Source organism: Lytechinus pictus, chromosome 6 (genome assembly GCF_037042905.1).
Source record: "Lytechinus pictus isolate F3 Inbred chromosome 6, Lp3.0, whole genome shotgun sequence".
In the NCBI taxonomy this organism is placed as follows: Eukaryota; Metazoa; Echinodermata; class Echinoidea; order Temnopleuroida; family Toxopneustidae; genus Lytechinus; species Lytechinus pictus.
Window position 1 is genome coordinate 9,048,235 of NC_087250.1, and position 24,514 is coordinate 9,072,748.

The window sequence follows — 24,514 nt, forward strand, 5'->3', positions numbered from 1 at the left end:
GAGAGAAAAAGGGAAGGGGGAAGACCATCAGTAAGATAGTTATTGCTCGTCTAATACTGCCTCTGGGTAATGCAATTGAAAGAAAATTGGCCGTCACCCCCCCCCCACTCCTCCTCATATCAAAATACACTACCAGCACGGCCAAAAAGACGAGAAAATCCTGTTTCCCGTCAAATTAACTTGTGTGACGTCCTCTTAGCTTATAGTAACATTTCACGTACATGGTTCACAGTTGCACTGTAGTTCTAGAGGAATTCGCCGACGTAACAGTGTAGTATCTACGGCAAAGACCTTATAAGGGTAATTTTGTGTGCAACGAACTTTGGGCATTTCTTTTGGGCATATATATTTATCCAGTGTGATGAGAATTGCGCCCATTCAAAAGTAAATTCTGCTAATTTTTTGGTAAACCTTACTAGACAATATGCTTCCCGCATTGGGCAAAACACTACCCCGAACTGCTTGGACACATAATTACCCTCGCGCTGGTTAAAATTTTACCCATCATTTTTTTTATACAATGTACCATTCCGCATTGCTCCTCATCGCATTTGACTTGGAAACGATTTAAGCTTTACTATTGCTAAATGCACCTCACAACACAATTACTACCAAACCAACCATATTCTAGTTATTTTGATTAGGTTGGCATAATGTACAATTGTAACAATGAAGATGAAGTTGGAAAATCAGTCGACTGTTTTTGAATTTCGACATCTTAACAATGAACGAAATTGACAATTTTCCTCGCCCATACACACAGAGAAAAAGTCAAAGTAAATTGTAAATATTAAAATCATCGGAATAGTATTATTCAAGTAAACTACATTTAAAGTGTAAATGTCTGCGAGTTATAAGATGTTGTTTGCTCGTGACCTGCTATAGAGCTCATAGATCGTTGCTAGTGGTCTTAGGCTGTTGCTTTTCCCGCCTTAATAGCCTTAACTTCCCGCGCAAGCTGGCATTGTGCACACGGCTCCAAAAAAGTAGACAGACAACAGTCGCTGACAACAAAAAGAAACTGGAGAAGGCAGACAGGTGAAGGGGAAAGAAATCCGAAAATCGAACATCCATCCAAGGAGTGAGAATCTAAAACAGAAGGAGGCAATAAATGCGGACAAACAAAATGAATAAGAGAAGAAGAAAGCAAATTTAAGGAAGAGAAGCTGACAAAAATCCGAAAGCTCATCAGCAGCAATATACACAACCTCAGTAGGGAAACGAGATACTGTATTTCATAAATCTCCAAGTGCTTAAGATGTACCAGCGTTTCCTGACATGCATACGAGGAAGAAAACGGCTATCTTCGGTAAGTTATCTGGATTTTTTTGGTACCATTTAGCTTGTCAATATAGAGCTTCGTGATTCAAGTCGACTTTTTTGTTGTGGCAATTATTAACATTTAAATACAACTTAAATTGATTATATCTTTGCATTTCTCTTTTATATATCTTAATCATCAGATGCTAGCACTTTACACCTTTCTGCATATATCGGCTCTTGCGTGTATAAAAGCTGAGTTATATTATGATGATTATTTTAAAATCTATATCTACATCACCCAAACGTCCCAACCTCTCTCCATCGGGTTTGTTTTATTGGACACATCTGCTGGGTGTTTGTTTAAATCACAAAATCATATTTTCGTTTGACACTTCCAAATTGTTCACTCGCTCTATTCGCTCGTACGGGACCCATTATCAGAACTACCCAAACGCCGTCTTCTGCAACCATTGGAGGGGGTGTTACACCTACAAATGTAATAATCGCCCACAAATGTAATAATGCCAACAAATGTAATAACGCCCACAAATGTAATATCACTTTACCCACAAATGTAATAGCCCCCACAAATGTAATAACACTTCACCCACAAATGTAATAATTTCACCCACAAATGTAATAATGCACTTTACCCACAAATGTAATGACTTTTGATCGCCCACAAATGTAATAATGACTTTACCCACAAATGTAATAAATTTGAAGGGAATTTTGGCGAATCCGTTCTAAACTAAAATCCTATACTAATACGTTCATATAGCACACAAGTGCAAAGTCTTTTTTCCAGACCCGGTTTATTAAAAAAATTATAATTTAAGTCCAAAGTCTTTATTCCAGAACCGGTTGTTTCAAAAATTATAATATAAGTCCAAAGTCTTTTTTTCAGACCCAGTTGTTTCAAACATTATAATATAAGTCCAAAGTCTTTTTTCCAGACCCGGTTATTTCAAAAATTATAATATAAGTCCAAACTAAGATACGATAATGATATTCTAGTGGAATAAAAATAAGAATCGAGCTTAGTCTTTTCTCCAGACCCAGTTAATTAAAACTGGTGGAATAAATGTCTTTGTTGTTGTTTTAACTTATACGGCGCGTATTGTGAATATATGCGATAAGAGTAAATTGAGAATCAAGCGTAGTCTTTTCTCCAGACCTGAAGACCTGGTTACTCAAAATTAAAAACTAAAACCCTTTACCCACAAATGTAATACATGTAATTTCACCCATAAATGTAATAATGCACTTAACCCACAAATGTAATAATGACTTCACCCACTAATGTTATAAATTTGAAGGGATTTTGGGCGAATCTATTCTAAACTAAAACCCTATAGTAATGCGTTCACATAGTGCAAAGTCACAGTCTTTTTTTCTCCAGACCCGGTTATATAAAACAATCTTCATTTTTTATTTCATTTTTCATTTCATTTATTTCACATTAAAAACCAAAACACACAATTACAAAAGAAAGAAAAGGAAATTACTCCATGTATATATATAAGAGAGAGAAAAAAACATACAACAAAATTAAAATATGGTATATAATGTGACTGGGGCTAGAAAAGGAGAATACGAGAATGAAGGAGAGGCCCACCCCGGGAGCACGTACGGTCAGAGGCGTTAGGCACTCTGACCGTGACAAACTAAGCTCCCGGAGTAGCTCTCTCCTCCAGTGAACACTTTAAAATCAACCTGATAGAAAGTAAGGGGGGGGGGGGACAGAAAAAAGGGAATTAAAACAAATTACACACTGATTTTGATTGATGATTATTTAGAATTGCACATATACCTTTTGTATTTCATCTTAACTCTTTAAGAGCCATTGGCAGCTATAGTTGCCCAAGTAACTTTTTTTTTGTTTAACCAATTTTACAGCCAGAAAATCAACACCATATTTTGTGTTTTTTATGTTGTTATTTTGGCAAGGAATTCACAATTGATTTTGTCATATAAAAAATAGTGGTTTACATAGACATTTTTTGAGTAAAATGGGATTTTCGCAACATTATTTTGAAGAGTTGATTTCGGATATTGTCGCGATCTGAATCAAGATTTTCCCTATAGACACGTGTGATATAAATGTTGTGTGTAGCAATACACGTACTTCTACGGGCAGAGCAAAGGCGAGTGTGCGAAGGCATTCAGCTTGGAGTTGACCAATGACAGAGCGGTACTATGTCTCTCACCCAACACTACTCGCCCATTCGCTATTGTTTTATGAATATTCATGAGCTATCGATCGGGTCTTTTGCAGGCCGGTATGGTAGTATTCTTGTGTCAAGGTTTTTTTCTGCCTGCAAATGTGCACGGTTTGGGGGAGATTTTTTTGGGGGAGGGGGGGGGGGGGCGGGGGGAAAGGTCTCGTTATAAATATATGAGTAAAGAAGGCTATCATTTCCAACTCTCGTCGCACTGCAATCATCACACTCATTTATTTATTCATTTATTATTGTTATTATTATCATTATTAGTTTTACTTTTATCGTAATCATTATTATCATTATTGTTATTGTTATTATTATTATCATTATTATCATTATTCTTCTCCTTCATCTTCTTATTATTATTAATGTTATTGCCATCAGAATCATCATCATTATGATTATTATTCAAAAGTAATTCTCGTAATCATATCAATTGCATTCCTTCTGTAGCCAAACTCTATCTTCATAAACTTAAGATCAGTTAAATAACGGTTCATATTCGTTTGTGTTTTTATAGCCCAAACCATAAAAAAAAAGAATGATTGACATTGTTATGCTTATCAATATCATATTCAAACTTCTCACAAAAATATGAACCGTTCAATATTCTCCTCGAATAAAATAGGAAGAAGCAAAAAAAAAATGTGATAATTAAAAAGGCCGATAATACCACTTTATTCGTCCCAAGATTTGTTTTTTTTGTTCAAGGTGGATGTTTTTCCTTTGCTAAATCAAACCATTGGTCAGGGAAAAAGTAAACGGAGTATATACAGTAATATCAGATGTTTTGAGGAAAAGAAAGAAAGGGATTCATTAACAAAACCGATCAGACCGACCTGTTAGTTGCTGCATCATTGACGTCACTATCAAGGGGATTTTAAAACGACTTTAGAGAGTAGAAATGAAAATGATAACGACGATAACGGATTGAATATTAATATATTTCTTTATACCAAGCATATTATTGTACATTATGCTATCTGAACAATTTTTTTTTTACCATGGATAGTTCTACGAGCTGGGGAGGCCCTGGGCGGATGCAGGATTTTTCTGCAGGGGGAAAATTGTTTTCTCTTTACCAGGGTCACCCATAAAAAAACAACATGTAAAAAGAAATAAATACCGGAACCTTTGAAAGTATTCAAAAGTCAAATCAAAAGACGCCCATGAGCCCCGATTTCTATGAACATCCTGTGCTAAATTACTCTCCTAGATAATAGATCAGGAGGGAGCGCGGATAAGAGATTCCTCATGAAAGAGAGTCTGGGCATCTATTGTTTATGACTTGGTGGCATGAACAAAAGAATGTAGTTGCGTAGAATGTTAACAGGTGGCTACTTTGGTCAGACCAGTAATACAGAACAAATAGGCCTATTTTCTTTTTGAAAATTTGTATTGATTTTTTTGTTTGTAACTGATCTGCATTTCCTCTTCTTTGATTCACGAAAAATAAACATTTGTTTATCACTTCTGTGCACTTTGCCATGAACGCCCATATTATTTTGTGGGATTTTATACCCCAAACTTGTAAGTATTGAATCTGTCCGACCCCTCTTTATCTATATTTCAATACATCATCTTTAGTTCTTTTATATTTTGTCTCCTTCTGACTGGCAATAACTTTGTTTGTTACACTACGAATAAAAAAATTACACAGTCTTATTTTGACGACTACACGAATGAAAGGGTTCGGTTGGCCGCACTTTGAAGATACATGGCGCTAATATATTATTGTGTGTGTTTGCATGGGGATCGCAGCTGTGCTGTGATTGGTCACTTGATTGACGACAATGTCCTTTTTTGGAACAGGTCGCTTTCAATTGCGTGTGTATATATACTCTCTCGTACTTCAGAGGAAATAACTTGAATAGCAAAATAGAATTTCATTAAGAGCATTATTTTTCGTTATTTCTGTTTATTCAATTTCATCAATAGATACGTCATTTGAAAGGGTAAACATTGAACTTTCATTTTATCTTCTTAATTTCTAGGTATCTCTACAATTCCTCAGGTTATTTACTCTTTGAAATGTTCATGAAATCATAATTTTCTAGGTTTTACTAATTGAAAAAAAAAACGATGTAAAATATTACATCTTTTCTCCATTTTTACAAACGCGAATATGAAAGATAATAACACGATCATAAAGCCCATGAACCATGCATCATTTCATGTGTAGAAGGTTTCATTATACAACGTACGGGTAAAGAATTATGACCGTTTTAAAATCAGCCGCTGCTCACGGTTTGGTCAATTTAGGATTCCCTCGAATATCCCTGGCAGTAGAAGGGTAATGGGCCTGGCAGAGTAAGAGTTAAACTGCCGTAATGATGGACTTTGTTTCATGTTATCATCTAAAGCAGACCATACTAGATAGCCCTGATACTTCACACTTCTCTGTCCTGTAGTGGTCCTAAAATATATGCTATGTAATTTCTTTGAGTTACGAGTATTATGACAATGGACATCACTGTTGCATTAAACCAATTTTTGAGTGACTTTGGTAGTAATCACTTTTCAGACCTGTACATGAATTCTCCAAGTTGTAACTTACACAATTCGTATATAGTTAGTACTCTAAATTGTTTAAAAAGGTCTTTTGTGTGAGCCAAATAATGCGTTTTACCAATTATACGTAATGCACGCTTTTGCAACAGATATAATCGATTTAACAATGTATTTGATGCATTCATCCAAAACATATTCCCATATTGTAAAGTAAGGTAGAACCAAGGTATTGTATAACAACGGTTATACATTTGATGGTAGTACAAATTTCGGCTTTGACGCCAATTATTCTTGATATCTTCAGTGCGATATCGTTAACATGTAAAGACCATGAAAATTTGTCATCAATATTAACTCCCCCAAAACGGGTACTACTCACTTGCCTCAAGGGTTCTGATGAGTCCGCAAACAATGTAAGCTCTTATCATATTGTTTATTACATGGGACAAAATGCATGAAATTTGTTTTGTCAATGTTTATCCTTAACCCATTCACTTTATACTAATCATTTACATTTTGTATTTCTTTATTTATGTTTTGTATTAAGGTACCTAGGTCTTTTGCACTTGCAAACACATTAGTATCGTCAGCGAAAATAATGTATGAGAAAGCAGAGGATGCATTTGGTAGGTCATTTATATATAAAATGAAAAGCAAAGGCCCCAATATTGACCCTTGGGGTACTCCACAGGTCAGCTCTTTTTTTAGATGAAGTTGAATTGTTATAAACAACATATTGTTTTCTGTTTTTTATATAATTCTTAATCCACTGTAATGAAAAATACCTCACACCATAGTATTCCAGTTTTTATAACAAGACTTGATGAATAATTGAGTCAAATGCTTTGGATATATCTAATGATAAACATATGGAATGTTTGCTCTCATTAAGAGAAGTGCACATTTGATCCAAACAAAATGTGTTAAGGCTAATAAAGTTGAATGTCCTGATCTAAAACCATATTGGAAATTTGTTAGAATTTTTTTTTTCTCAATATAATCCAGCAGTCTTGAATAGAACAGTTTTTCCGAAATTTTAGAAAAGACAGGCAAGAGAGACACCGGTCTATAATTACAAAATTGGTCAGAAGAGCCTTTCTTATAGATCGGAGTCACCCGTGCCAGTTTCATACTAGAAGGAAATGTACTTGAGAACAATGAGAGGTTAAAAATATGTACCAGTGGAGCCAGAATAAAATATAGAGATTCTTTAATGATAGAAACTGTTATATTGTCATGACCAGGGCTTTTACCTATTTTCAATGCCTTTACTATCACTCAGGATACAAAATAAAAATAAAACTTAATAATATAGCATTCTCAACCATGTCAGCATTCGACATTTTACAGCTCACTATAAAAGACCCCCAAATTCCAGTGGTATTTCTTGTCTTCAATATTAGCATTTACTACCTTTCTCCGAAATTTCGTACCCCTTGTTTTACCCCCCAAAACTAAGAATTCTCTTTCTAGAAAGAGCCATATGTAAAAAATCAATAAACAGAAAAAAAGGGTTGCAAACTTTTAAAATGCTTTGGCTGTCTTTCGATATACTACATCAAACTTGGATCTTTATTACGAGCGATATACTATAAAAACCTGGATACTCACAAAACACTAGATACAACTGATTAGAAAGAGTTATAAAAACCCCACGATAATCACTTCAAATTAAGAGATAAAGCGATACATAATCGATATCCAATCGATATCTTATCTGTCATAATACTTGTACAAATTAACGTAAACGCAGCATTTTGGTAACATTTAATTAAGCTACATAATAATATTGAAGTTCTATAGGAATTACGAAAGAAAGGTCCAATGTGTCAATGTTATCATTTAAGTAAGATTTAGGCAATTTTTTTTAATTGTGCTGCTTATTTATTATCTTATGTCACTTGGCAGTATTTACATAAGTGGTAATTTTAAGCATCCCAATTATTACTAAACATATCCTTTAACCAAATATTTCTTTCAGTGTAACCAAACTAATCATTTCAATAACTAGTAGGCATATTTTGTTTCAACAGTTGCCAACTTATTTCTTCTGTAATCTTATGCAATTTGGCATTAGTATATAAATGGACATAGTCAATGCTACAACTCTGCTAATACAACTTTTCGTATAAATGTAGAATTATAAGTATATATATAATAAATTTCTTAAGCGGACCCTCCCCCCCAAAAAAAAAAAAAATTAGTCAAACCACTAACATAATTTAAATTTTTTGTAAACATTTTCTCCAAACCATAAAAGTAAAGCACAGACCATGTAGACAACTGACCTATGTACCTTCTACTCTGGCGAAAAGTTCAGTATTGAACAATGACATAATCCATGGTTGGATAAGTATTGTACAAGCATTGCATTTTAGTGGGTCCCCCCATTTCCATCTTAATCTAATTTCTATTGTATAATAGTATACATATTTAAAACCTACAATGTGTTGCCCAAATTGTCTAAGTGTTTTTTCACAACATATGTATCATTAATTTTTTTTTTGCAACGGATAAAAATATTCATATTTATATATGGTATACAATTTGTTTCTGTTTGATGGAAGTGAAATAAATAAATTTGAATTTGAATTTGAAGTAATAAAAGACCCCCAAATTCCAGGTATTATACCAAATTGGTAAAGAATTAGTACGGTCTGCAAAATTACAAAGGATAATCACCGCTTTCTTTATTCAGTTACTGTAGAATCAGACAAAAGTTGTCAACTCCACCGAGAAATAACACACCTATACCCTTTATACACAAAACCCCACCACAAACACACACTCTGAAACACATTACGGTGCGGTATAGGAATAAACTTCCAGTAGTGTTGCCCCCGGAATTCGATGTATATAGGACTGTGCCATGTCTTTACCCTTTCAGATGACTCCCCCCCCCCAAAAAAAAAAAAAAAAAAAAGAGGGAGAGGGGATTAGGAGAAAAGTCAGAATATTCTCAACTTCCAATTAGACACACGAATAGTACAATTATGATAGAAAGGGGCATTAAAACCCGCGATTAAAAAATGATGACATATCTACAAAGGGGTCAGCTGACATCTCTGTCGATGGAACCAACATGTGAATACTTACGACTTGTAAAATAAAAGGCACAACCATTAAAAAGTGAAAGAACGTGAAGTGAATGACATTAAATCAATTTAGAATTCCACAAGATGCTATCCCCGCCTTCCCCCTTTTCATCGCATCTCTCTCGTACTAGTGACGCTATCGTTACGTCACAATAGACGATTATGGGATAGCGCGTCCATTCTTGATCATCTGCACTTCGCGTCCCAGCTGGCAGGTGACGCAAAGGCCACAGAAGGTCATGCAAACACAGTCGTTCATCAGGTTGCCCTGTATAGGGAGATATAACCCGGGGAATAGTCGTTTTTATTGCACTCTGAATCTACTTGCGCGCATTAAATCAATTCACCATGATTTAGTTATCAAATTATATCTGATTTTTCCCTTCCATAGGGCTCTTCACTTTGAAAAGAAATTCCAAATATAATTACACAATATAAATTAAACTCATCTGCATACACATATTGGAGATAAACGAATATTAACAACATTATGTTATAATTCATCACACTCGTTAGCATAACATTCATAGCTTAGGTTATTGAAGTTGTATGACGACTGCACATAATGTACTATCTCATGAATTTGAAGAGTTAAACATTCATTCATTCATTCATTCATTTATTGGTTTTTGCAACATTTTTCATAACAAAATTCTGGACAAGAAAATACATATCTGAAACTTGACATCAAGATAATGAACAATAGTTTTGTATATAAATCCTCAAACATATCTTACATAAATGAAAATCATTAAGTGGTATTTTCTGTTACACAATAAATAGGATGGTTGCAAGGGTCGTCACAAAAGCAAAGCTTGAAAACGTAACAACCCTGGAATATAGCCAAAATAATTAATATCTATTGTCATTAAACGTGCAGGTGCATGATGGACTGGGGGGGGGGGGGGGGAGAGGGAGATGCTTGGTCCTTAGCATGGAATTTTAGAAAATAACACGTTTTGTTGTTTGATTTTAATTTATACATGTTCTAGATAAAAGTCAATGTCTAATTAAAATAATGATAACAATGGTAATTATTTTCTTTTTTTAATTTGTAAGGTATTGGTTTAATTGCATTTCTTTTATAGTTCGTTTAAAGGAATAAAATGATCTTGTCAGCTTGAGTGAATCTGGCAATGCATTCCAAATATCAGGTCCATGATGTCTTAGTGTTTTATGTGCAAATAGTGTACTGGGATTGTTTAAGTGAATATTATTGCATGTTCTTGTTGGATATGAGTGTAAATTGTTATTATATGAAAATAAATCCGTGAATACTGGAGGAAGCATGTGGTAATTATATCTGTACATAAACAGTGCTATTTGTAAAGTATTAATATCATTTAACTTAAATATTTTCAGACGAAAAAAAAAAGGGTCTGTATGTGAAAGATATGCAGATTTTGACCAAATTCTAACCGCTTTCTTTTGCAATAAAAGTATATGATTAAGGCTTGTCTTGCAGCTATTCCCCCAAATGAGGTTACAGAAGTGAATATATGGTAAAATCAATGTATCATATATCATAACATGATATTTCTCTGGTAAGATTTTTTTTAGTCTACATGGTATTCCAATTCCTTTAGCTACAGAGGAAGACACGTTGCTTATGTGCGGAGTCCATGATAAATGCTTGTCTATTGTGATACCAAGAAATTTTACGTATTCTTTTTTATCTAAAGGCACATTATCAATTTTTATATCTTGTGTAAAATTTTCATTTCTATGAGATGATTGAAAATGCATAATATGAGTTTTACTTATGTTGAGAGATAAATTATTACATTTAAACCATGATGAAACTTTATTTAATTCTAAATTCATTATATCTATTAATTCTGGTAAGTTCTTGTGAGATAACAAAATATTAGTATCATCGGCGAATAAGATGAAAGAAAGAATGGAAGATGAATTTACTATATCATTAATGTATATTAAAAATAACAAAGGTCCCAGAATAGAACCCTGCGGGACGCCGCAATTGATAAACGATACAGGATATTTAACATCATTGATAGAAAGGTATTGTTGCCTATTGGAAAGATAACTCTTAATCCATGACCAAGCAATGCCCCTTATCCCGTAATTATACAACTTATGAAGTAAAATACCATGGTCAATGGTATCGAAAGCTTTACTTAGGTCCATAAATAAAGCAATGGTGTGATTTTTTTTTTGAAAAAGAGTTTACAACTTTGTCCAGCAAGTTGGTTATTGCGAAATCGGTAGAGAAATTTTTTCTGAATCCAAACTGGGCTCGTGTAATAATCTTATTAAATGACAAAAAGGAATCCAATCTTTTGTAAACAATTCTAATATATTTGATATGCATGGTAAGAGGGAAATAGGCCGATAATTTGTAACTTGAGTAGGATCATCTTTTTTATAAATCGGGATTCCTTTGCTATTTCAATAGCTCAGGAAAGCATCCAGTTGAGAGTGATAAGTTAAAAATATGTTCCAATGGAGAAACAATACATGTTACAATTTGCTTTAACAGTTTTGTACTAATACCATCATAGCCTGTTGACTTCTTTGCTGTTAAAGCTTGTACTATTTTAATTATTTCATATCAGTCTCTAAATACTATTTTAAGAACTCTAAATATTATTTTAAGAAGAAAAAGAAGAATCAGAAAAAAGAAGAAGAAGAAGAGAGAGAGAGAGAGAGAGAAGAACATATACTGAAACCCTGGATGACTACCCGGTGAGCGTTTCATCGACACCCTTGTCCAACAAGTTGTCAGATCTGATATCTTGGCTGAGAGGCACTGTTACTATAGTAACTGTCGGATAAAACGGGACTTGTCGGATAGAACGTCCGACAAGTCCTTTTATGAAACGTTCCCCGGTATTTAGTATTGCATGGACTCTTATTTTACACGTTTTATAGGCTTCCAAATGCATCCAACTACCAACCGATTTTTGTGGACCTTTGAAAATTTAAATCAATATTAAATCAAAGATAATTCTACCACGATAGTATTATTATAAAGTCATTGTATTTGATAATGGTTCCCTTTAAAGCAGATACGAACCAATCGCGCCATCTCAAGTCCTCAACTACTCATATAATGCTAGTATAGTCTAGTAATATAGACCCACTTGAATGATAACATGCTAATAAACTACTCAATACAATTATACCGCAATTATTATGTTACCAAGTAGCAAAACAATTACGTTTCCTCTCAAACAATACATTTCCTCTCAAAACATTTTAGTTTATCTAAACAAAATACAATTATAGGTCAATTCATTCTCTGTAGTAATTGTAAATATCCGAAAACGTATATTTTAAGACTTTGTATTTATAACACACATTCAATTAGAGACCACACACAGTTCACTTCACCTTTAAAACCTCCCCGGAAATTAAAAGAGAACAAAACCGAAAGCAAATAAAAGAAAACAAACATACACCAGCACCAAAGGAAACAGCGACAAAATAAAATACAAATACAAATAAAACAGAGACACTGATATCATAAACATCAAATCATATATAGATTGTGGTTATTAATAGAAAGGTGCGGGAGCAATTCTATTCCATAAAGACGTATTTTTAATGATTCTCCTTGAATTTCTGCGTGTAAATGCTATGAAAATAATTTTTGTAATAAGCTTGTAGTCAAACAGGTGACAACTATAACTTCACTTAGCTACTTGTCCTCGCTCACCCCCGAATTTCATTATGCTCCTGTTGCAAATGCCCCCCCCCCAATAGGTTGGACTTTTTACTGTCTCTGGGCTTTCCTCTTGAAAACCTTTTTTCGTTTAAATGTAATCTGTTGTTTTTTATATTCCTTGATTTTATGTTTTCAATCATGCAAAACCTTTAAATTTTGATTTTGGATGATTAATTTCAATAAAAACGTAAATGAAAAAGTTATAATTTCATACTCTGGAGTTATCAAAGAGCTTGAATTTAAAGATAACTTACAGCGATGTTGTGGCGTGAACGTACAACTGCACGCATGGAGATGAGAGCGGACGGGATGCACATAGGCACGCAACAGGACTCATCCATATCCGCGGCCAGCATGCATGGATAACAGGGCACAAATGTCGTACACAGACCTAAAACATACAACAGAGATCCCAAAGTAGTTTTATCATCATGATTATTGATAAATTACATACAAGTGTTTTTTTCTCACCGTAGATATTCGTAGCTGGGACGATATAACTAGTTTTATGAGATATTGACCTCTCCTATTTATCTTATGCTCATTGTCATTCTGAAGATGATCTTTATTACAATTTTTTAATTACCATTGTCATAATGATTGTAATTGCAACTACACATCATGAATATTCACGAAAACGAATCGTAAAGCTAAAATAATTTGCGAGATTCATTCAGTCCGTCAAACTGCTTATTGTGATAATTCTTGCGCTTATAATCAATGAAAAGGTTTCTGGTGGGTGTTTCATAAAGCTGTTCGTAAGTAATTAAGAGGGACTTTAAGAACGACTGGTGATCCCTTTTGTTGTGAATGGTATATTCATTGGCGATGGATCAACGCGCAAGAAAGGTTCATCAGTCGCTCTTAACAGCATTATGAAAGATGTGAGAATTCATATAAAAAATACACAATGTGAAGAAATGTTATCTTATTCAGAGACTTCAAATTCTGTGGTATTAAACGATAATAAGGGGACAAAAAAAAAAATCGTAGGAAAAGAAAGTTGGGGGGGGGGGGTGAGGTATGACTTTCGTCAACGACTTACAAATGGTCATATCGTCACAGCATCCGCACATCTCCGTAGTCCAGTCACGTGGTGGCCCGCGAGGCATCATGGGATTGCCAGTCACTTGAGTCACCTAGTTTGACGTAACAATAAATTCATGATTCAATTATTCATTTGTTATTGTTTTATTAATTTTTATCATTCACAATAGGCAAATAAAAATATTGATTTATTGATTTAATACTGTAAGTCATATTAATAAAAAAAAATATTTGAACTATTCCCAATACGGTTTCAGATCAAATTCATCTTGTGATATGGCACTTAATAACCTCCATGATTATCTCCTTAATAATATGGATAAAAACTTACATTCATTTGGTATATTTCTTGATCTGAGTAAGGCGTTTGATGTAATTAATCACAATATTTTACTTTAAAAACTTTATCATTTTGGTATACGCGGAGTTGCGTTTAAGCGGTTTAAGGATTATTTATCTGATCGTTTTCAATTATACTATATATGATAATGCTATCTCTCGTAATGAGAGGGTCCGGTGTGGAGTCCCCCAGGGCTCCACACTGGGCCCTCTCTTGTTTTTAATATATATTAATGATTTATGCAATGTTACTATTTTTCGTCCTCTTTGCAGATGACACAAACTTAATTGCTTCCAATTTTGACTTTGATATTCTTGGGAAAATACAAATGAAGAATTAATTGAGATTACGAATTGGTTTCAAGTCAATGAATTAGTAATAAACTATGAAAAGACAACCTTTATGTATTTTAGTAAAGATCATATAAAACATTGTATTTCAGATGTTAATATATTCATGAATGGAACCCCTTTGAGTACTTCGACAACCTCTAAATTTCTTGGAATTACTTTAGATGATTCATTATCATATGTCATATTCATTATTTACAACAACCATCGTTCTATTATATCCAATAAAATTGAAAAAAAATGCTGGTATTCTTTTTAAACTAAGTAGCTTTTTGCCACAGAAAGATTTGATTGATAATAGTCTTACCTTACCTTATCTCCAATATTGCAATATTGTTTAGGCAAATACTGGAACAACAAAATTTGAACCCTTTCTTACATTGCAAAAGAAAATTCCAAGAATATGTACGAATTCACCTTTTAGATCTCATTCACGACCTTTATTTATATATGACATTCATACATTTCAGATTGCATCTGTGACGTTCCGACCAGTTAGCAACATAATCCCTTCTAACATCTCCGAAATGTTTATCATAAATCGTTCAGTTCATTCTCATAATACTCGGTCAAGCAATAAATGTCATTATCCTCAAGTTAACACCAACATTCTACTAAATTCATTAAGGCAACGTGGCCCTCGTATATGGAACAATCTTTCTGATAATATCAATTGTTCAACTACATTAACTTCATTTAAAGCCATGTTAAAAAACGTGTATATAAGTGAATATTCAAAATAATTTTTTTCTGCCTAATTTCAGAATTTCCCCGACTGCTGTCCCCCGTCCCCCTTGTACATGTATGTATGCTAGTGATTGCTGATGCTGTGTGTATATTTTTCATTTGATTTTCATATTAATTTTTTTCTTGTTTTACGAGGAGCTACAACTCACAAGTTCTTATGAACTTTTCAATAGTTTACCTTTTTCTCTTTTACATGTGATTTTCATTCTTGTACCTATTGTATATTGTTTTTTGTTTATATTGGTGAGAAATAAATAAATTGGACTTGAATTTAACTTGAATTTATTTAAGAAAATACTGAAATTTGATTTTTTTTTGTAATAAAATTGTTTGTATGGATGAAAAAACACACCCAGAGTGAAAGAAAATAAAAAGAGACATTCGTGCAGACATTTTCAATACATTAGTGACTGAGGAGCGTTGTGGCGATTGATTAGTCTCCCGACTTTGAAACGGAGTGCCGTGCGTTCGAACCCCAACCATGGTGTATTTTCCTTCAGCAAGAAATAGATCCACATGATGCTTTACTCGAGCAAGGTGAGGTGAATGGGTACTCTGTCCGATTTATTCCTTGAAGCTTGGCGCCTATTTTTATGACGCCTTAGCTATTTCCTGGGAAATTACATAAAACCACTCATCACGCAAAGTGCGCTACACAAAATAATGGATCATCATTGTTACTCAAACATCGTAATCTATTTGATCTCTTGGGTAGAAATTATTATACATGAAATGGAAAGAAATTAAGATGGTGCTTCGGGGCTCCGTATGACAAAGGTTAGCTATTAATCCTACGCTTGATTTTCACGTTTAATTGTACATTGTAGTCAAATCAATCAATCACACACAAAAAATACGATCATTGCTAAGCGTTTACTTTATTTTTAACTTTCCTGAAGCACCAAGCAATGATTTCGAGAGCGTTTTTTTTTTCTGGGCTTTGTTTTGATAACAAATCAGTCACAAGTGAGAAAGAGGGGCCTTGCAGTTTATGTTTTAAAGTCAACTCAATGTTCCACTGTGCCTTTAATAGCTTGCTTTTTTGTAGATTCCCTTCATCTGCAGGTTTGTTGACAACGTAATACGAAATTGGTGAACTTTATGTGGCATTAATGAAATAACCTTTAGGTATTGATATCCGTGTCTCATCATCTCTAACCGTTTTTCCCACTCAGCATCATCCCCTCCTCTATTTGATTCATTTCGGATCTCCATGGAAACCGGGTTGCCATGGATACCACAAACACCACAGAATCTATTTACATTCATGGATCTCAGCAATCATCGCATTTCGATTGTGGCACAGTCACAACGCTGAGGCGGACTCCAGACCGATCAAAGATATTATGCGATTTACAATGCAATATCGTCGATCGGTGTAGGTCATGATGGTGAGTCTGAACGTTACCCTTACTAGGCCCCGTCTTACAAAGAGTTACGATTGATCCAATCAACCACACCTATGGAAAGCCAGCAACGTTAACATATAAAATGCATGTTTATTCATAATACTTTCTAGATTAGGCTATCCATATATTAATCGTTTCTTAAAATTCAGTGTGCTTTTTTTTTATTACAAAAGGGCACTGTGCATATTTCCTGTAGAAAAAATAGGACGTTCATGGATTGCCAGAAAGTTGGGATTTATCGGATCAATCGCAAATCTTTGTAAGACGGGGCCCCGCACTCATCCAATACTTTTATCAGATTTCATGATACCCACTCTTTCATGTCACTTGTACAGATGCCAAAAATAGTAATAAATAGATAAATCCATGCCCTCCAGCCGCCAGCGGCACATATCGCATATAAAGGGACGGCATCAGGACATTTTGATAGGGGGGATACGATCTTAGATAACGCCATATGTCTATATATATGTTTTTTTTAAAGGAGGATTATATAAGTAGAATTATTAGACTTAACATTTGTTTTAATTCTTTCCTCTTATATCCTATTTTTCTTTCTCTCCCTTTTCGTTTTTCTTTTATTTTATTTTACTACTTGACAAAATCACTGTGGATGCTATCGCCCCCGCCCCACTGCCCTTCCATTGATGAAGGCGCGGATCCAGGGGGGCACGTGTAAAAATGCCATTAAAACCGAGGTGTGGGCCCCCTCTTTAGAAATTGAAGACTTTTTTTTTTTGCTTGTCCAATTTTTTCGGGTACGAAATATCCTTAATCTGAATTTTTGGTTTTAAACCTTTTCTTGTTTTTGGCTAATCAAAATTTTCCTCCGAAAATTTGCCCCCCCCCCTTTGGAAAATCCTGGATCCGCCCCTGCTCCCTATATGGTATCAACCCGCATACGGCATGTTTTATCTCTGATGTGACTAAACGGTATTTCTCTGGTGGGTTTATGAAAACATATCAATAAATTAATTTTCATTTGTTTAGTTATCGTGATTGTTTCCACTGGGAGGTTCTTAAGCAAATTACCTTTTCGATGTAATAAAAACATAAATTTAGGACGGGGACATTTTGATGACGCACTGTACGTTCTACCATAGTCTATTTTCTGTATTTTTGTAAAATGGTTGTACGCCTCATGTATTCGCATGTTATATACATGTATAAAACAAGTACTTTCTTTGTTGGTGTGCTGATATGAAAATAGCTATTAATGCTTTTTTTGTGCTTTCACTTATTTATTTTGACGTAAAAAAACATAGCAGTATTCGTATAAGTCAATTTTACGTGTTGCGAAGCTTTCATTATTTTTTAACCTCATTAATATGTCATATTTTTAAGTACACTAGGGGCTCTTCATAAGGGCGGCAGTATATTTCACTCAAAGTATATTCATTTTGATCATAGTTACAATAAATGCAGAAACTTCTGCAAAAAAGTTAACCTTGAATTAATGAAGAAAACTATTTGAAAATCAAGCTGAATGACTGTCTTGACTGGTTTGACCGCCGAGTTGGTTGGTTATCTATCGATTGGCCTTGATGGTAGGCCTGGTTGGTTAACCACGGGTTTGGGCTTGAGGGAAAGCCTGGTTGGTCAAGTACAGGTTGGGCTTGAGGAAAAGCATGCATTGGTTAAGTACACTGCAAAAACTCTGGTGTTGACTTAACACCAGCCGGAATCTATATATGAACACACCAGAGAAGTGTTAAACAACACCTCTTTCGTTTTGGTCTAACACGAGATAGGTGTTTATACAACATCAATTAGTATTAAAACAGCATCGGTTTGATTCCAAACTGGTGTTGTTTCAATACTTTTCTGGTGTGGACATGATAGATTCCGGTCTGGTGTTAAATCAACACCGGAGTTTTTGCAGTGTAATGACTGTCTGCTAGGCTGGGTGGACCGCACCAGTAATTTCTATACTATGGGTCGGCCTTGAAGATAGACCTGCTTCGTTAACCACGGGTTTGGGCTTGAGGAAAGGCTGGTTGGTTAAGTACGGATTGGGCTTGAGGAAAAACATGGTTGTTTAACTAAAAGATATGAAAATGTTTTGAAACTAACCTGAATGATTGTCTGTGCTGCTGGCTGTACCGTTACAGTCGGTTGGTTAAAAACCGGTTGTTGGCCTTGAGGATATGTCTGCATTTTGATCACTCACTCTCTATAGATAATAGAATTAAGATTTAGGTTAGACCAATATAATACCTGAATATAATCATGGTAATAATAATAATAATTATGATAATAATAGAAATAAAAAATAATAGTTATAATAATAATAATGATGATGATAATGATAACTGATTCATTCATTCAGTTTTTTGATCTGCAACCTGATTTAATTCATTTCTAAAATGAAAAGTAAACTTCCATCATTTGTTGTTTTAGAGATATTCATACACACAATGAAAAGTGTGTAAAATTGTGCCGTGTAACGTCAGTTACTATGAAAATGCCCATAGGATTCCTGAAGTATGTCGTATAAAAAGTGTTTTTCAAGTTTTATATCATTATGTGACGTCACCATTAACTAAGGCCTAAGCATGACTTCACGTCTGGTCATGCCATGCTTGAAGTCGTGTTTACCCTTCCTTGTTTGTACAGGAATGCATACAAGACTGGGACGTGTGCTACGGCATATACCTATTCATAAATTAAATTGGATTACATCGTCATGCACGCATTGTTTTAAGAAAAAAAAAAGCCTTCTGCTTTTTTAACAATGTGCCTAACATTCTTATGTACAATTTATAATGTTTGTACTTAAATGAAATTTGATTTCAGATATTCAATAAAATGTCATAAAACGTTGTTTTCAGGGAGAAAAAACAGTCTTTCTGCTTTAGCATAATGTGGTTTCTTATTTTATACAATTTATAATGTTCGCATTGAAATGTAATTTAATTCCAGCTATTAAGTACAAAGCTTTTATTTCAACTTCAGCTCATGCAAATATAAGAAACGAAGACTCCTAATTTCCTTACAGGAACAAGTCACTGGTCTTGATTTAAGTCGTATATGAATTATGAAGAAATTTATACGTCTCATGAGGTTGTCCGACAAAGAATAAGTATCAATTTCAGTCATGCTAAATTGCAAAAAGTGCCATAATTCTGATTGACGGGGTTACGATATATTTTTATATTTTCAAGTCGACTAATATAAGGATCATAATCGACTTATCACCTTGGTCGACATGACCGTACAGCTTATCTCATCAAATTTTCTCTAAAAAAAAATACATGCTACACGTTGGCATGGTGACTTGGCAAGCTAAATTAATCGATTAGATGGCATGTATAACATAACTACTCAGACATTGTATTAATATGGGTATTACGATGGGTATGTATACGTGGGTGTATGGGTGGGTGTGTGTATGTGTACAGACTATACTCTAATATTTTACATGTATTTTTATGTAGGGCCCAGTTTATAAGCAGTTTTGCTTCTTTTGGGTCCTGGCTATTTTTAAATTGTTATTTTGTTTCTCAATGGATGATTTGTATGATACTTATTTTATGATGTTCATGTACTATGTTGATTTTAAATGGTCAAATAAATGAAATGAAATGAAAAATGAAAATGAACATTGACTTCACAAGCTATCTTAAACGACCATGGTGACCTGCAAGGCAAATATGTCAATTATCATGTCGACATATTTGCATTGCAGGTCACCATATAATCGAAGTAACAGTGTAAATACATTTTCAAAATAATACATACAGTTCTATGACATTTCATAACAAATATTGAAAATAAATTAAGTGAACGGAGGGACTTGCCAAGAAAAGCAGAGCTTGTAAAAAAGGCAAGTCCCTAAACTTAGTTCCAATACTAATTAGCATTACCTATATACAAGAGACGGGCGGAAAACGAACTTAAAATACATAATCTACAAAATACCAAAATAGAGCGAATAGGCGAAAACAAAAGATGGAAAGTAATTTAGATAATAATTGTAATGATAACGATAATAATGATAACATTTTAAGTAGAAATTATAAGAGTGGAAAAGGGGAGGCAAAGGAAAGAGAGAGGGAGAAAAGCGTGGTGTAAATAAAACTGAAAATGAAAAGAGGAACATGGCATGTACACAGGTCATAGGGCACTGTAGTGACATTATTTAGAATATATAATAATAGACAAATGTATTGATAGTTAAAGATTAGATTTGAATACTTTTAGTTACAGTTATATGTTAGCTTGACTTGTTGCTGTGGAGTATTGACAAATTAACATCTTCTTAAATGATCGTCTTCACCACCGATGAATCAGGAAAGAGCACAGTCAACCTAAGAAACATACAACTTAAAGGTCAAGCCCACCACAGCAAAAAGTTGAGTTGAATAAAAAGAGAAAAACCCAACAAACATAACAGTGAAAATTTCATCAAAATCGGATGTGAAATAAAAAAGTTATGACATTTCAAAGTTTCGCTTAATTTCACAAAATAGTTATATGCACATCCTGTTCGGTATGCAAATGATGATACTGATGACGTCATCCACTCACTATTTCTTTTGTATTTTATTATGTGAAATATGAAATATTCTAATTTTCTCCCCATTGTCAAGTAAAACAAAGGATAATTCCTGACTGAACATGTGGAATTAGCATTGTTTGATATTATATGGTTCAGTCAAGTTGATCCTTATTGTCAAATCTGTAAAAAATGAAATATTGTATAATTCAAACAATAAAAAACAAAAGAAATAGTGAGTGGGGGACATCATCGACTGTCTCATTTGCATGTCACTGAGTTGTGCATATCACTGTTTTTTTTAAATAAACGAAACTTTAAAATGTCATAACTTTCTTATTTTACATCCGATTTTGATGAAATTTTCAGCGTTATTCTAGTTTGATTTTTCTCTTTTTATTCAAATCAACCTTTTGCTGGGGTGGACTTGTCCTTTAAGCTTGCGCTTGAAAATATTAATGCTTGGTGATTCTTTAAAGTCACTGGGCAGTGATTTTCAATACATTGGTCCAAAAAAAGACGAAAGAGTTTTTTGCCAATAGAGTATGGGTTGGGGGTAGCTGATAACAATTACGTTGTCTCGTTGGGTAATCATGTTTTTACATAACATATTTGAAAAAATTGTGGGGAGATCATTTTTACTTAGTTTATACATACATTGGGCGAGTTGGAAAAGATATAAATCATTCACTTTAAAAATATCATTTTGGAAAAAACGACATCTGTGTGTGATTTGAAATTAGTTTGAAATTTTTTTCTAAAGGCCTTCTTCTGCAACAACGGTATCCTTTGTAATTGTGTTTGGATTGCACAACCCCATGCCAAAATGCCATAATTGATGTATGGTAATATTAATGTATGATATAATGTAAGTAAAGTTTGAGATGGAAGAAAATATTTGAGTGTATTAATAATTAGGATGTTTCTTTAAATTGTTTTGTATATTTTATCAATGTGTGGTTTCCATGATAGCTTATTGTCAATAATAACACCCAAGAATCTGGTCTCTGATACATTTTCAAGAACGGTGTTATAAAAAATGAGATTGTCTGGTAATGTATGTGCTTTATTACTAAAAAGCATATAATTTGTCTTTTGCAGGTCAAATGCACATCATTCACACTTAACTCTTAACCTCCTTGATACATTTAAATAAAACATCAACCGCAGAAACAAATCATAAGACGTATATATATATATATATATCAATATATTGAGAGAGAGCTATATGCTTCATTTAAAATCTACGATTTTATTTCTATGGCATTTACTAACCCATTTGTGACTATTTTATTCCATATAAAGAAGCAGAGTATTTCTGTTTTATACATACATATATATGTATGTATATACGTATATATATATGTATGTTTATATATATATATATATATATATATATATATATATATATATATATATATATGTATATATATATATATATATATATGTATGTATATATATATATATATACATATATATATACACGTATATATATATATATATATACGTATATATATATATATATATATATACATATATATATATATATATATATATATATAAATTATATATACATACATCATATATACACAACTTAGGACTGTTAGTTTCCTTTACGAGAACGAAACAAAAAACAATAAATACAAACAAATACAAATGCATCTACATGTACCTAACGTCTGATTTACAGACACTATTTCAACATTTTAAATCATCACTTATTCGCCAGCACCTATTGATGTTTTACACCAATATCAAATACTATGTGGCCTTCATTCTTTTTTTCACTATGCGGGTGCTTTAATGCTTGACACGGGGCGACAAAACGAACGGCGGCATCTATAATTGTTCATGGGCACATTATTAATTATCATAGAAGTGACAATAGAGTCACAATAAAAAATAGTCTTTTTTTTATTAATTAAAAAAAAATGTATCCTTCAGTACGTTCTATGACTTCATATACTCACCTATCCACAAAGATGAATTTAGGAGGAGCAGGAATGGCTGTTTTATCTCCAAAGCGTAAGAGCAACTGGTAGGAATATGGCGCGTGTTTCATTTGCGACGGACTTATGAGCCGTGCGCACGATTCTGAATTAAATACCAATAGAAAAGTATTATCAAAATGGGCGCAGTGTGCCTAGTTTTGCTTTTCAGAGTTGACGCGGAAAACGAGGACATGGAATGCATTTCATTATTCGATTGTTAACGCGTAAAACGAGGACATGGCAGGGGTTTAGGTTCTCGGTTCTGACTGTAGGGTGGGGTGGGATTGCTGTTCTTTCTCCCTTTAACTGATGTTGCTTTTATGTTATACAAATTTGTTAATGAATTTATTGTTGTAATATGAATTTCATGTTGTTTATTAAATGTAGCTGGACCCCTCGGACACACTGGACACACTGCGAGCACACTGTGAACACACTGCGAACACACTGCAAGCACACCGTGAAGACACAGGGGACACACTCTGAACACACCCTGAATACACGGTGAACACGCAAAATACACTGTGAACATACTGTGCGACACTTGCCTCCCCTGCCCGTGACATGATTACCAACATTAATGACCATATCAAACGATTTCGAAGATGGATAGAGCGATGTTGGTCTAATGAATATAACAAGAAGAAAATACGATCTTTATCAATAAAAATAAAGAAATAAAGAAATAAAAACCCTGCAGGCCATACGTATTTTACGGCTCGTCTTTTGTTCCCGCGTCTGCTGTGGCATGGAGGCAATTTTAAAACTACATGTCTACAAGCCTATATATAATTATATTCAATGCCTGTTCATGCATGCCATCACCTATCACCGGCATTACCCTGCAAACAAATAAAGTTGCTAAAAATCTACAAAATATTGGTAAACGGTTAAGGTTGATGTCGCGTATAAAAATGTATCATGAGCAGATACTGTAAATACAATACTGTAAATACAACATTTATTCAATTTACTCACCTCTTTTTTTTTTTTTTTTTTTTTTTTTTGGGGGGGGGGGGCTCATTTTAAATCAAATCTATGATCATGTTCTTTCTCATTATCATTTGTATAGTTTTTTCCTCTACCCGACCACAATGACCAAGGTCATGTTTGCATCGTTCAGTTATTACCTCTCTCTGACTCTTCCATATTGGTGGTTGGCTTGAATAGGGCTTTACTAAACTAAACAGGGGAAGGGGTGTTTCACAAAGATATAAGCATGACTTCGAGTCGCACTTAAATGCCGACGCGTAAATGATACGTAACACGCAATCTTATTGATCATTACGCAGTAGTGAGCGTCCTCTTGGCATTATCTGACCAATGAGGTCATACCTTATATATCGCAGG

At 33.9% G+C, this 24,514-nt stretch overlaps 1 protein-coding gene across 1 annotated transcript; it reads right to left on the minus strand.

Annotated features, from left to right (window-relative positions):
- Positions 1-2,832: 2,832 nt before the first annotated feature.
- LOC129263836 (cornifelin homolog) lies at positions 2,833-23,226 on the minus strand. Its single transcript, XM_054901750.2, has 5 exons — positions 23,144-23,226; positions 18,749-18,848; positions 13,828-13,921; positions 13,037-13,173; positions 2,833-9,362 (listed from the first exon to the last, which is right to left on the minus strand). Exons 2-5 carry the CDS (start codon positions 18,830-18,832, stop codon positions 9,255-9,257), a joined length of 423 nt encoding a protein of 140 aa, XP_054757725.1. The 5' UTR covers positions 18,833-18,848; positions 23,144-23,226; the 3' UTR covers positions 2,833-9,254.
- Between the last annotated feature and the right edge of the window lie 1,288 nt (positions 23,227-24,514).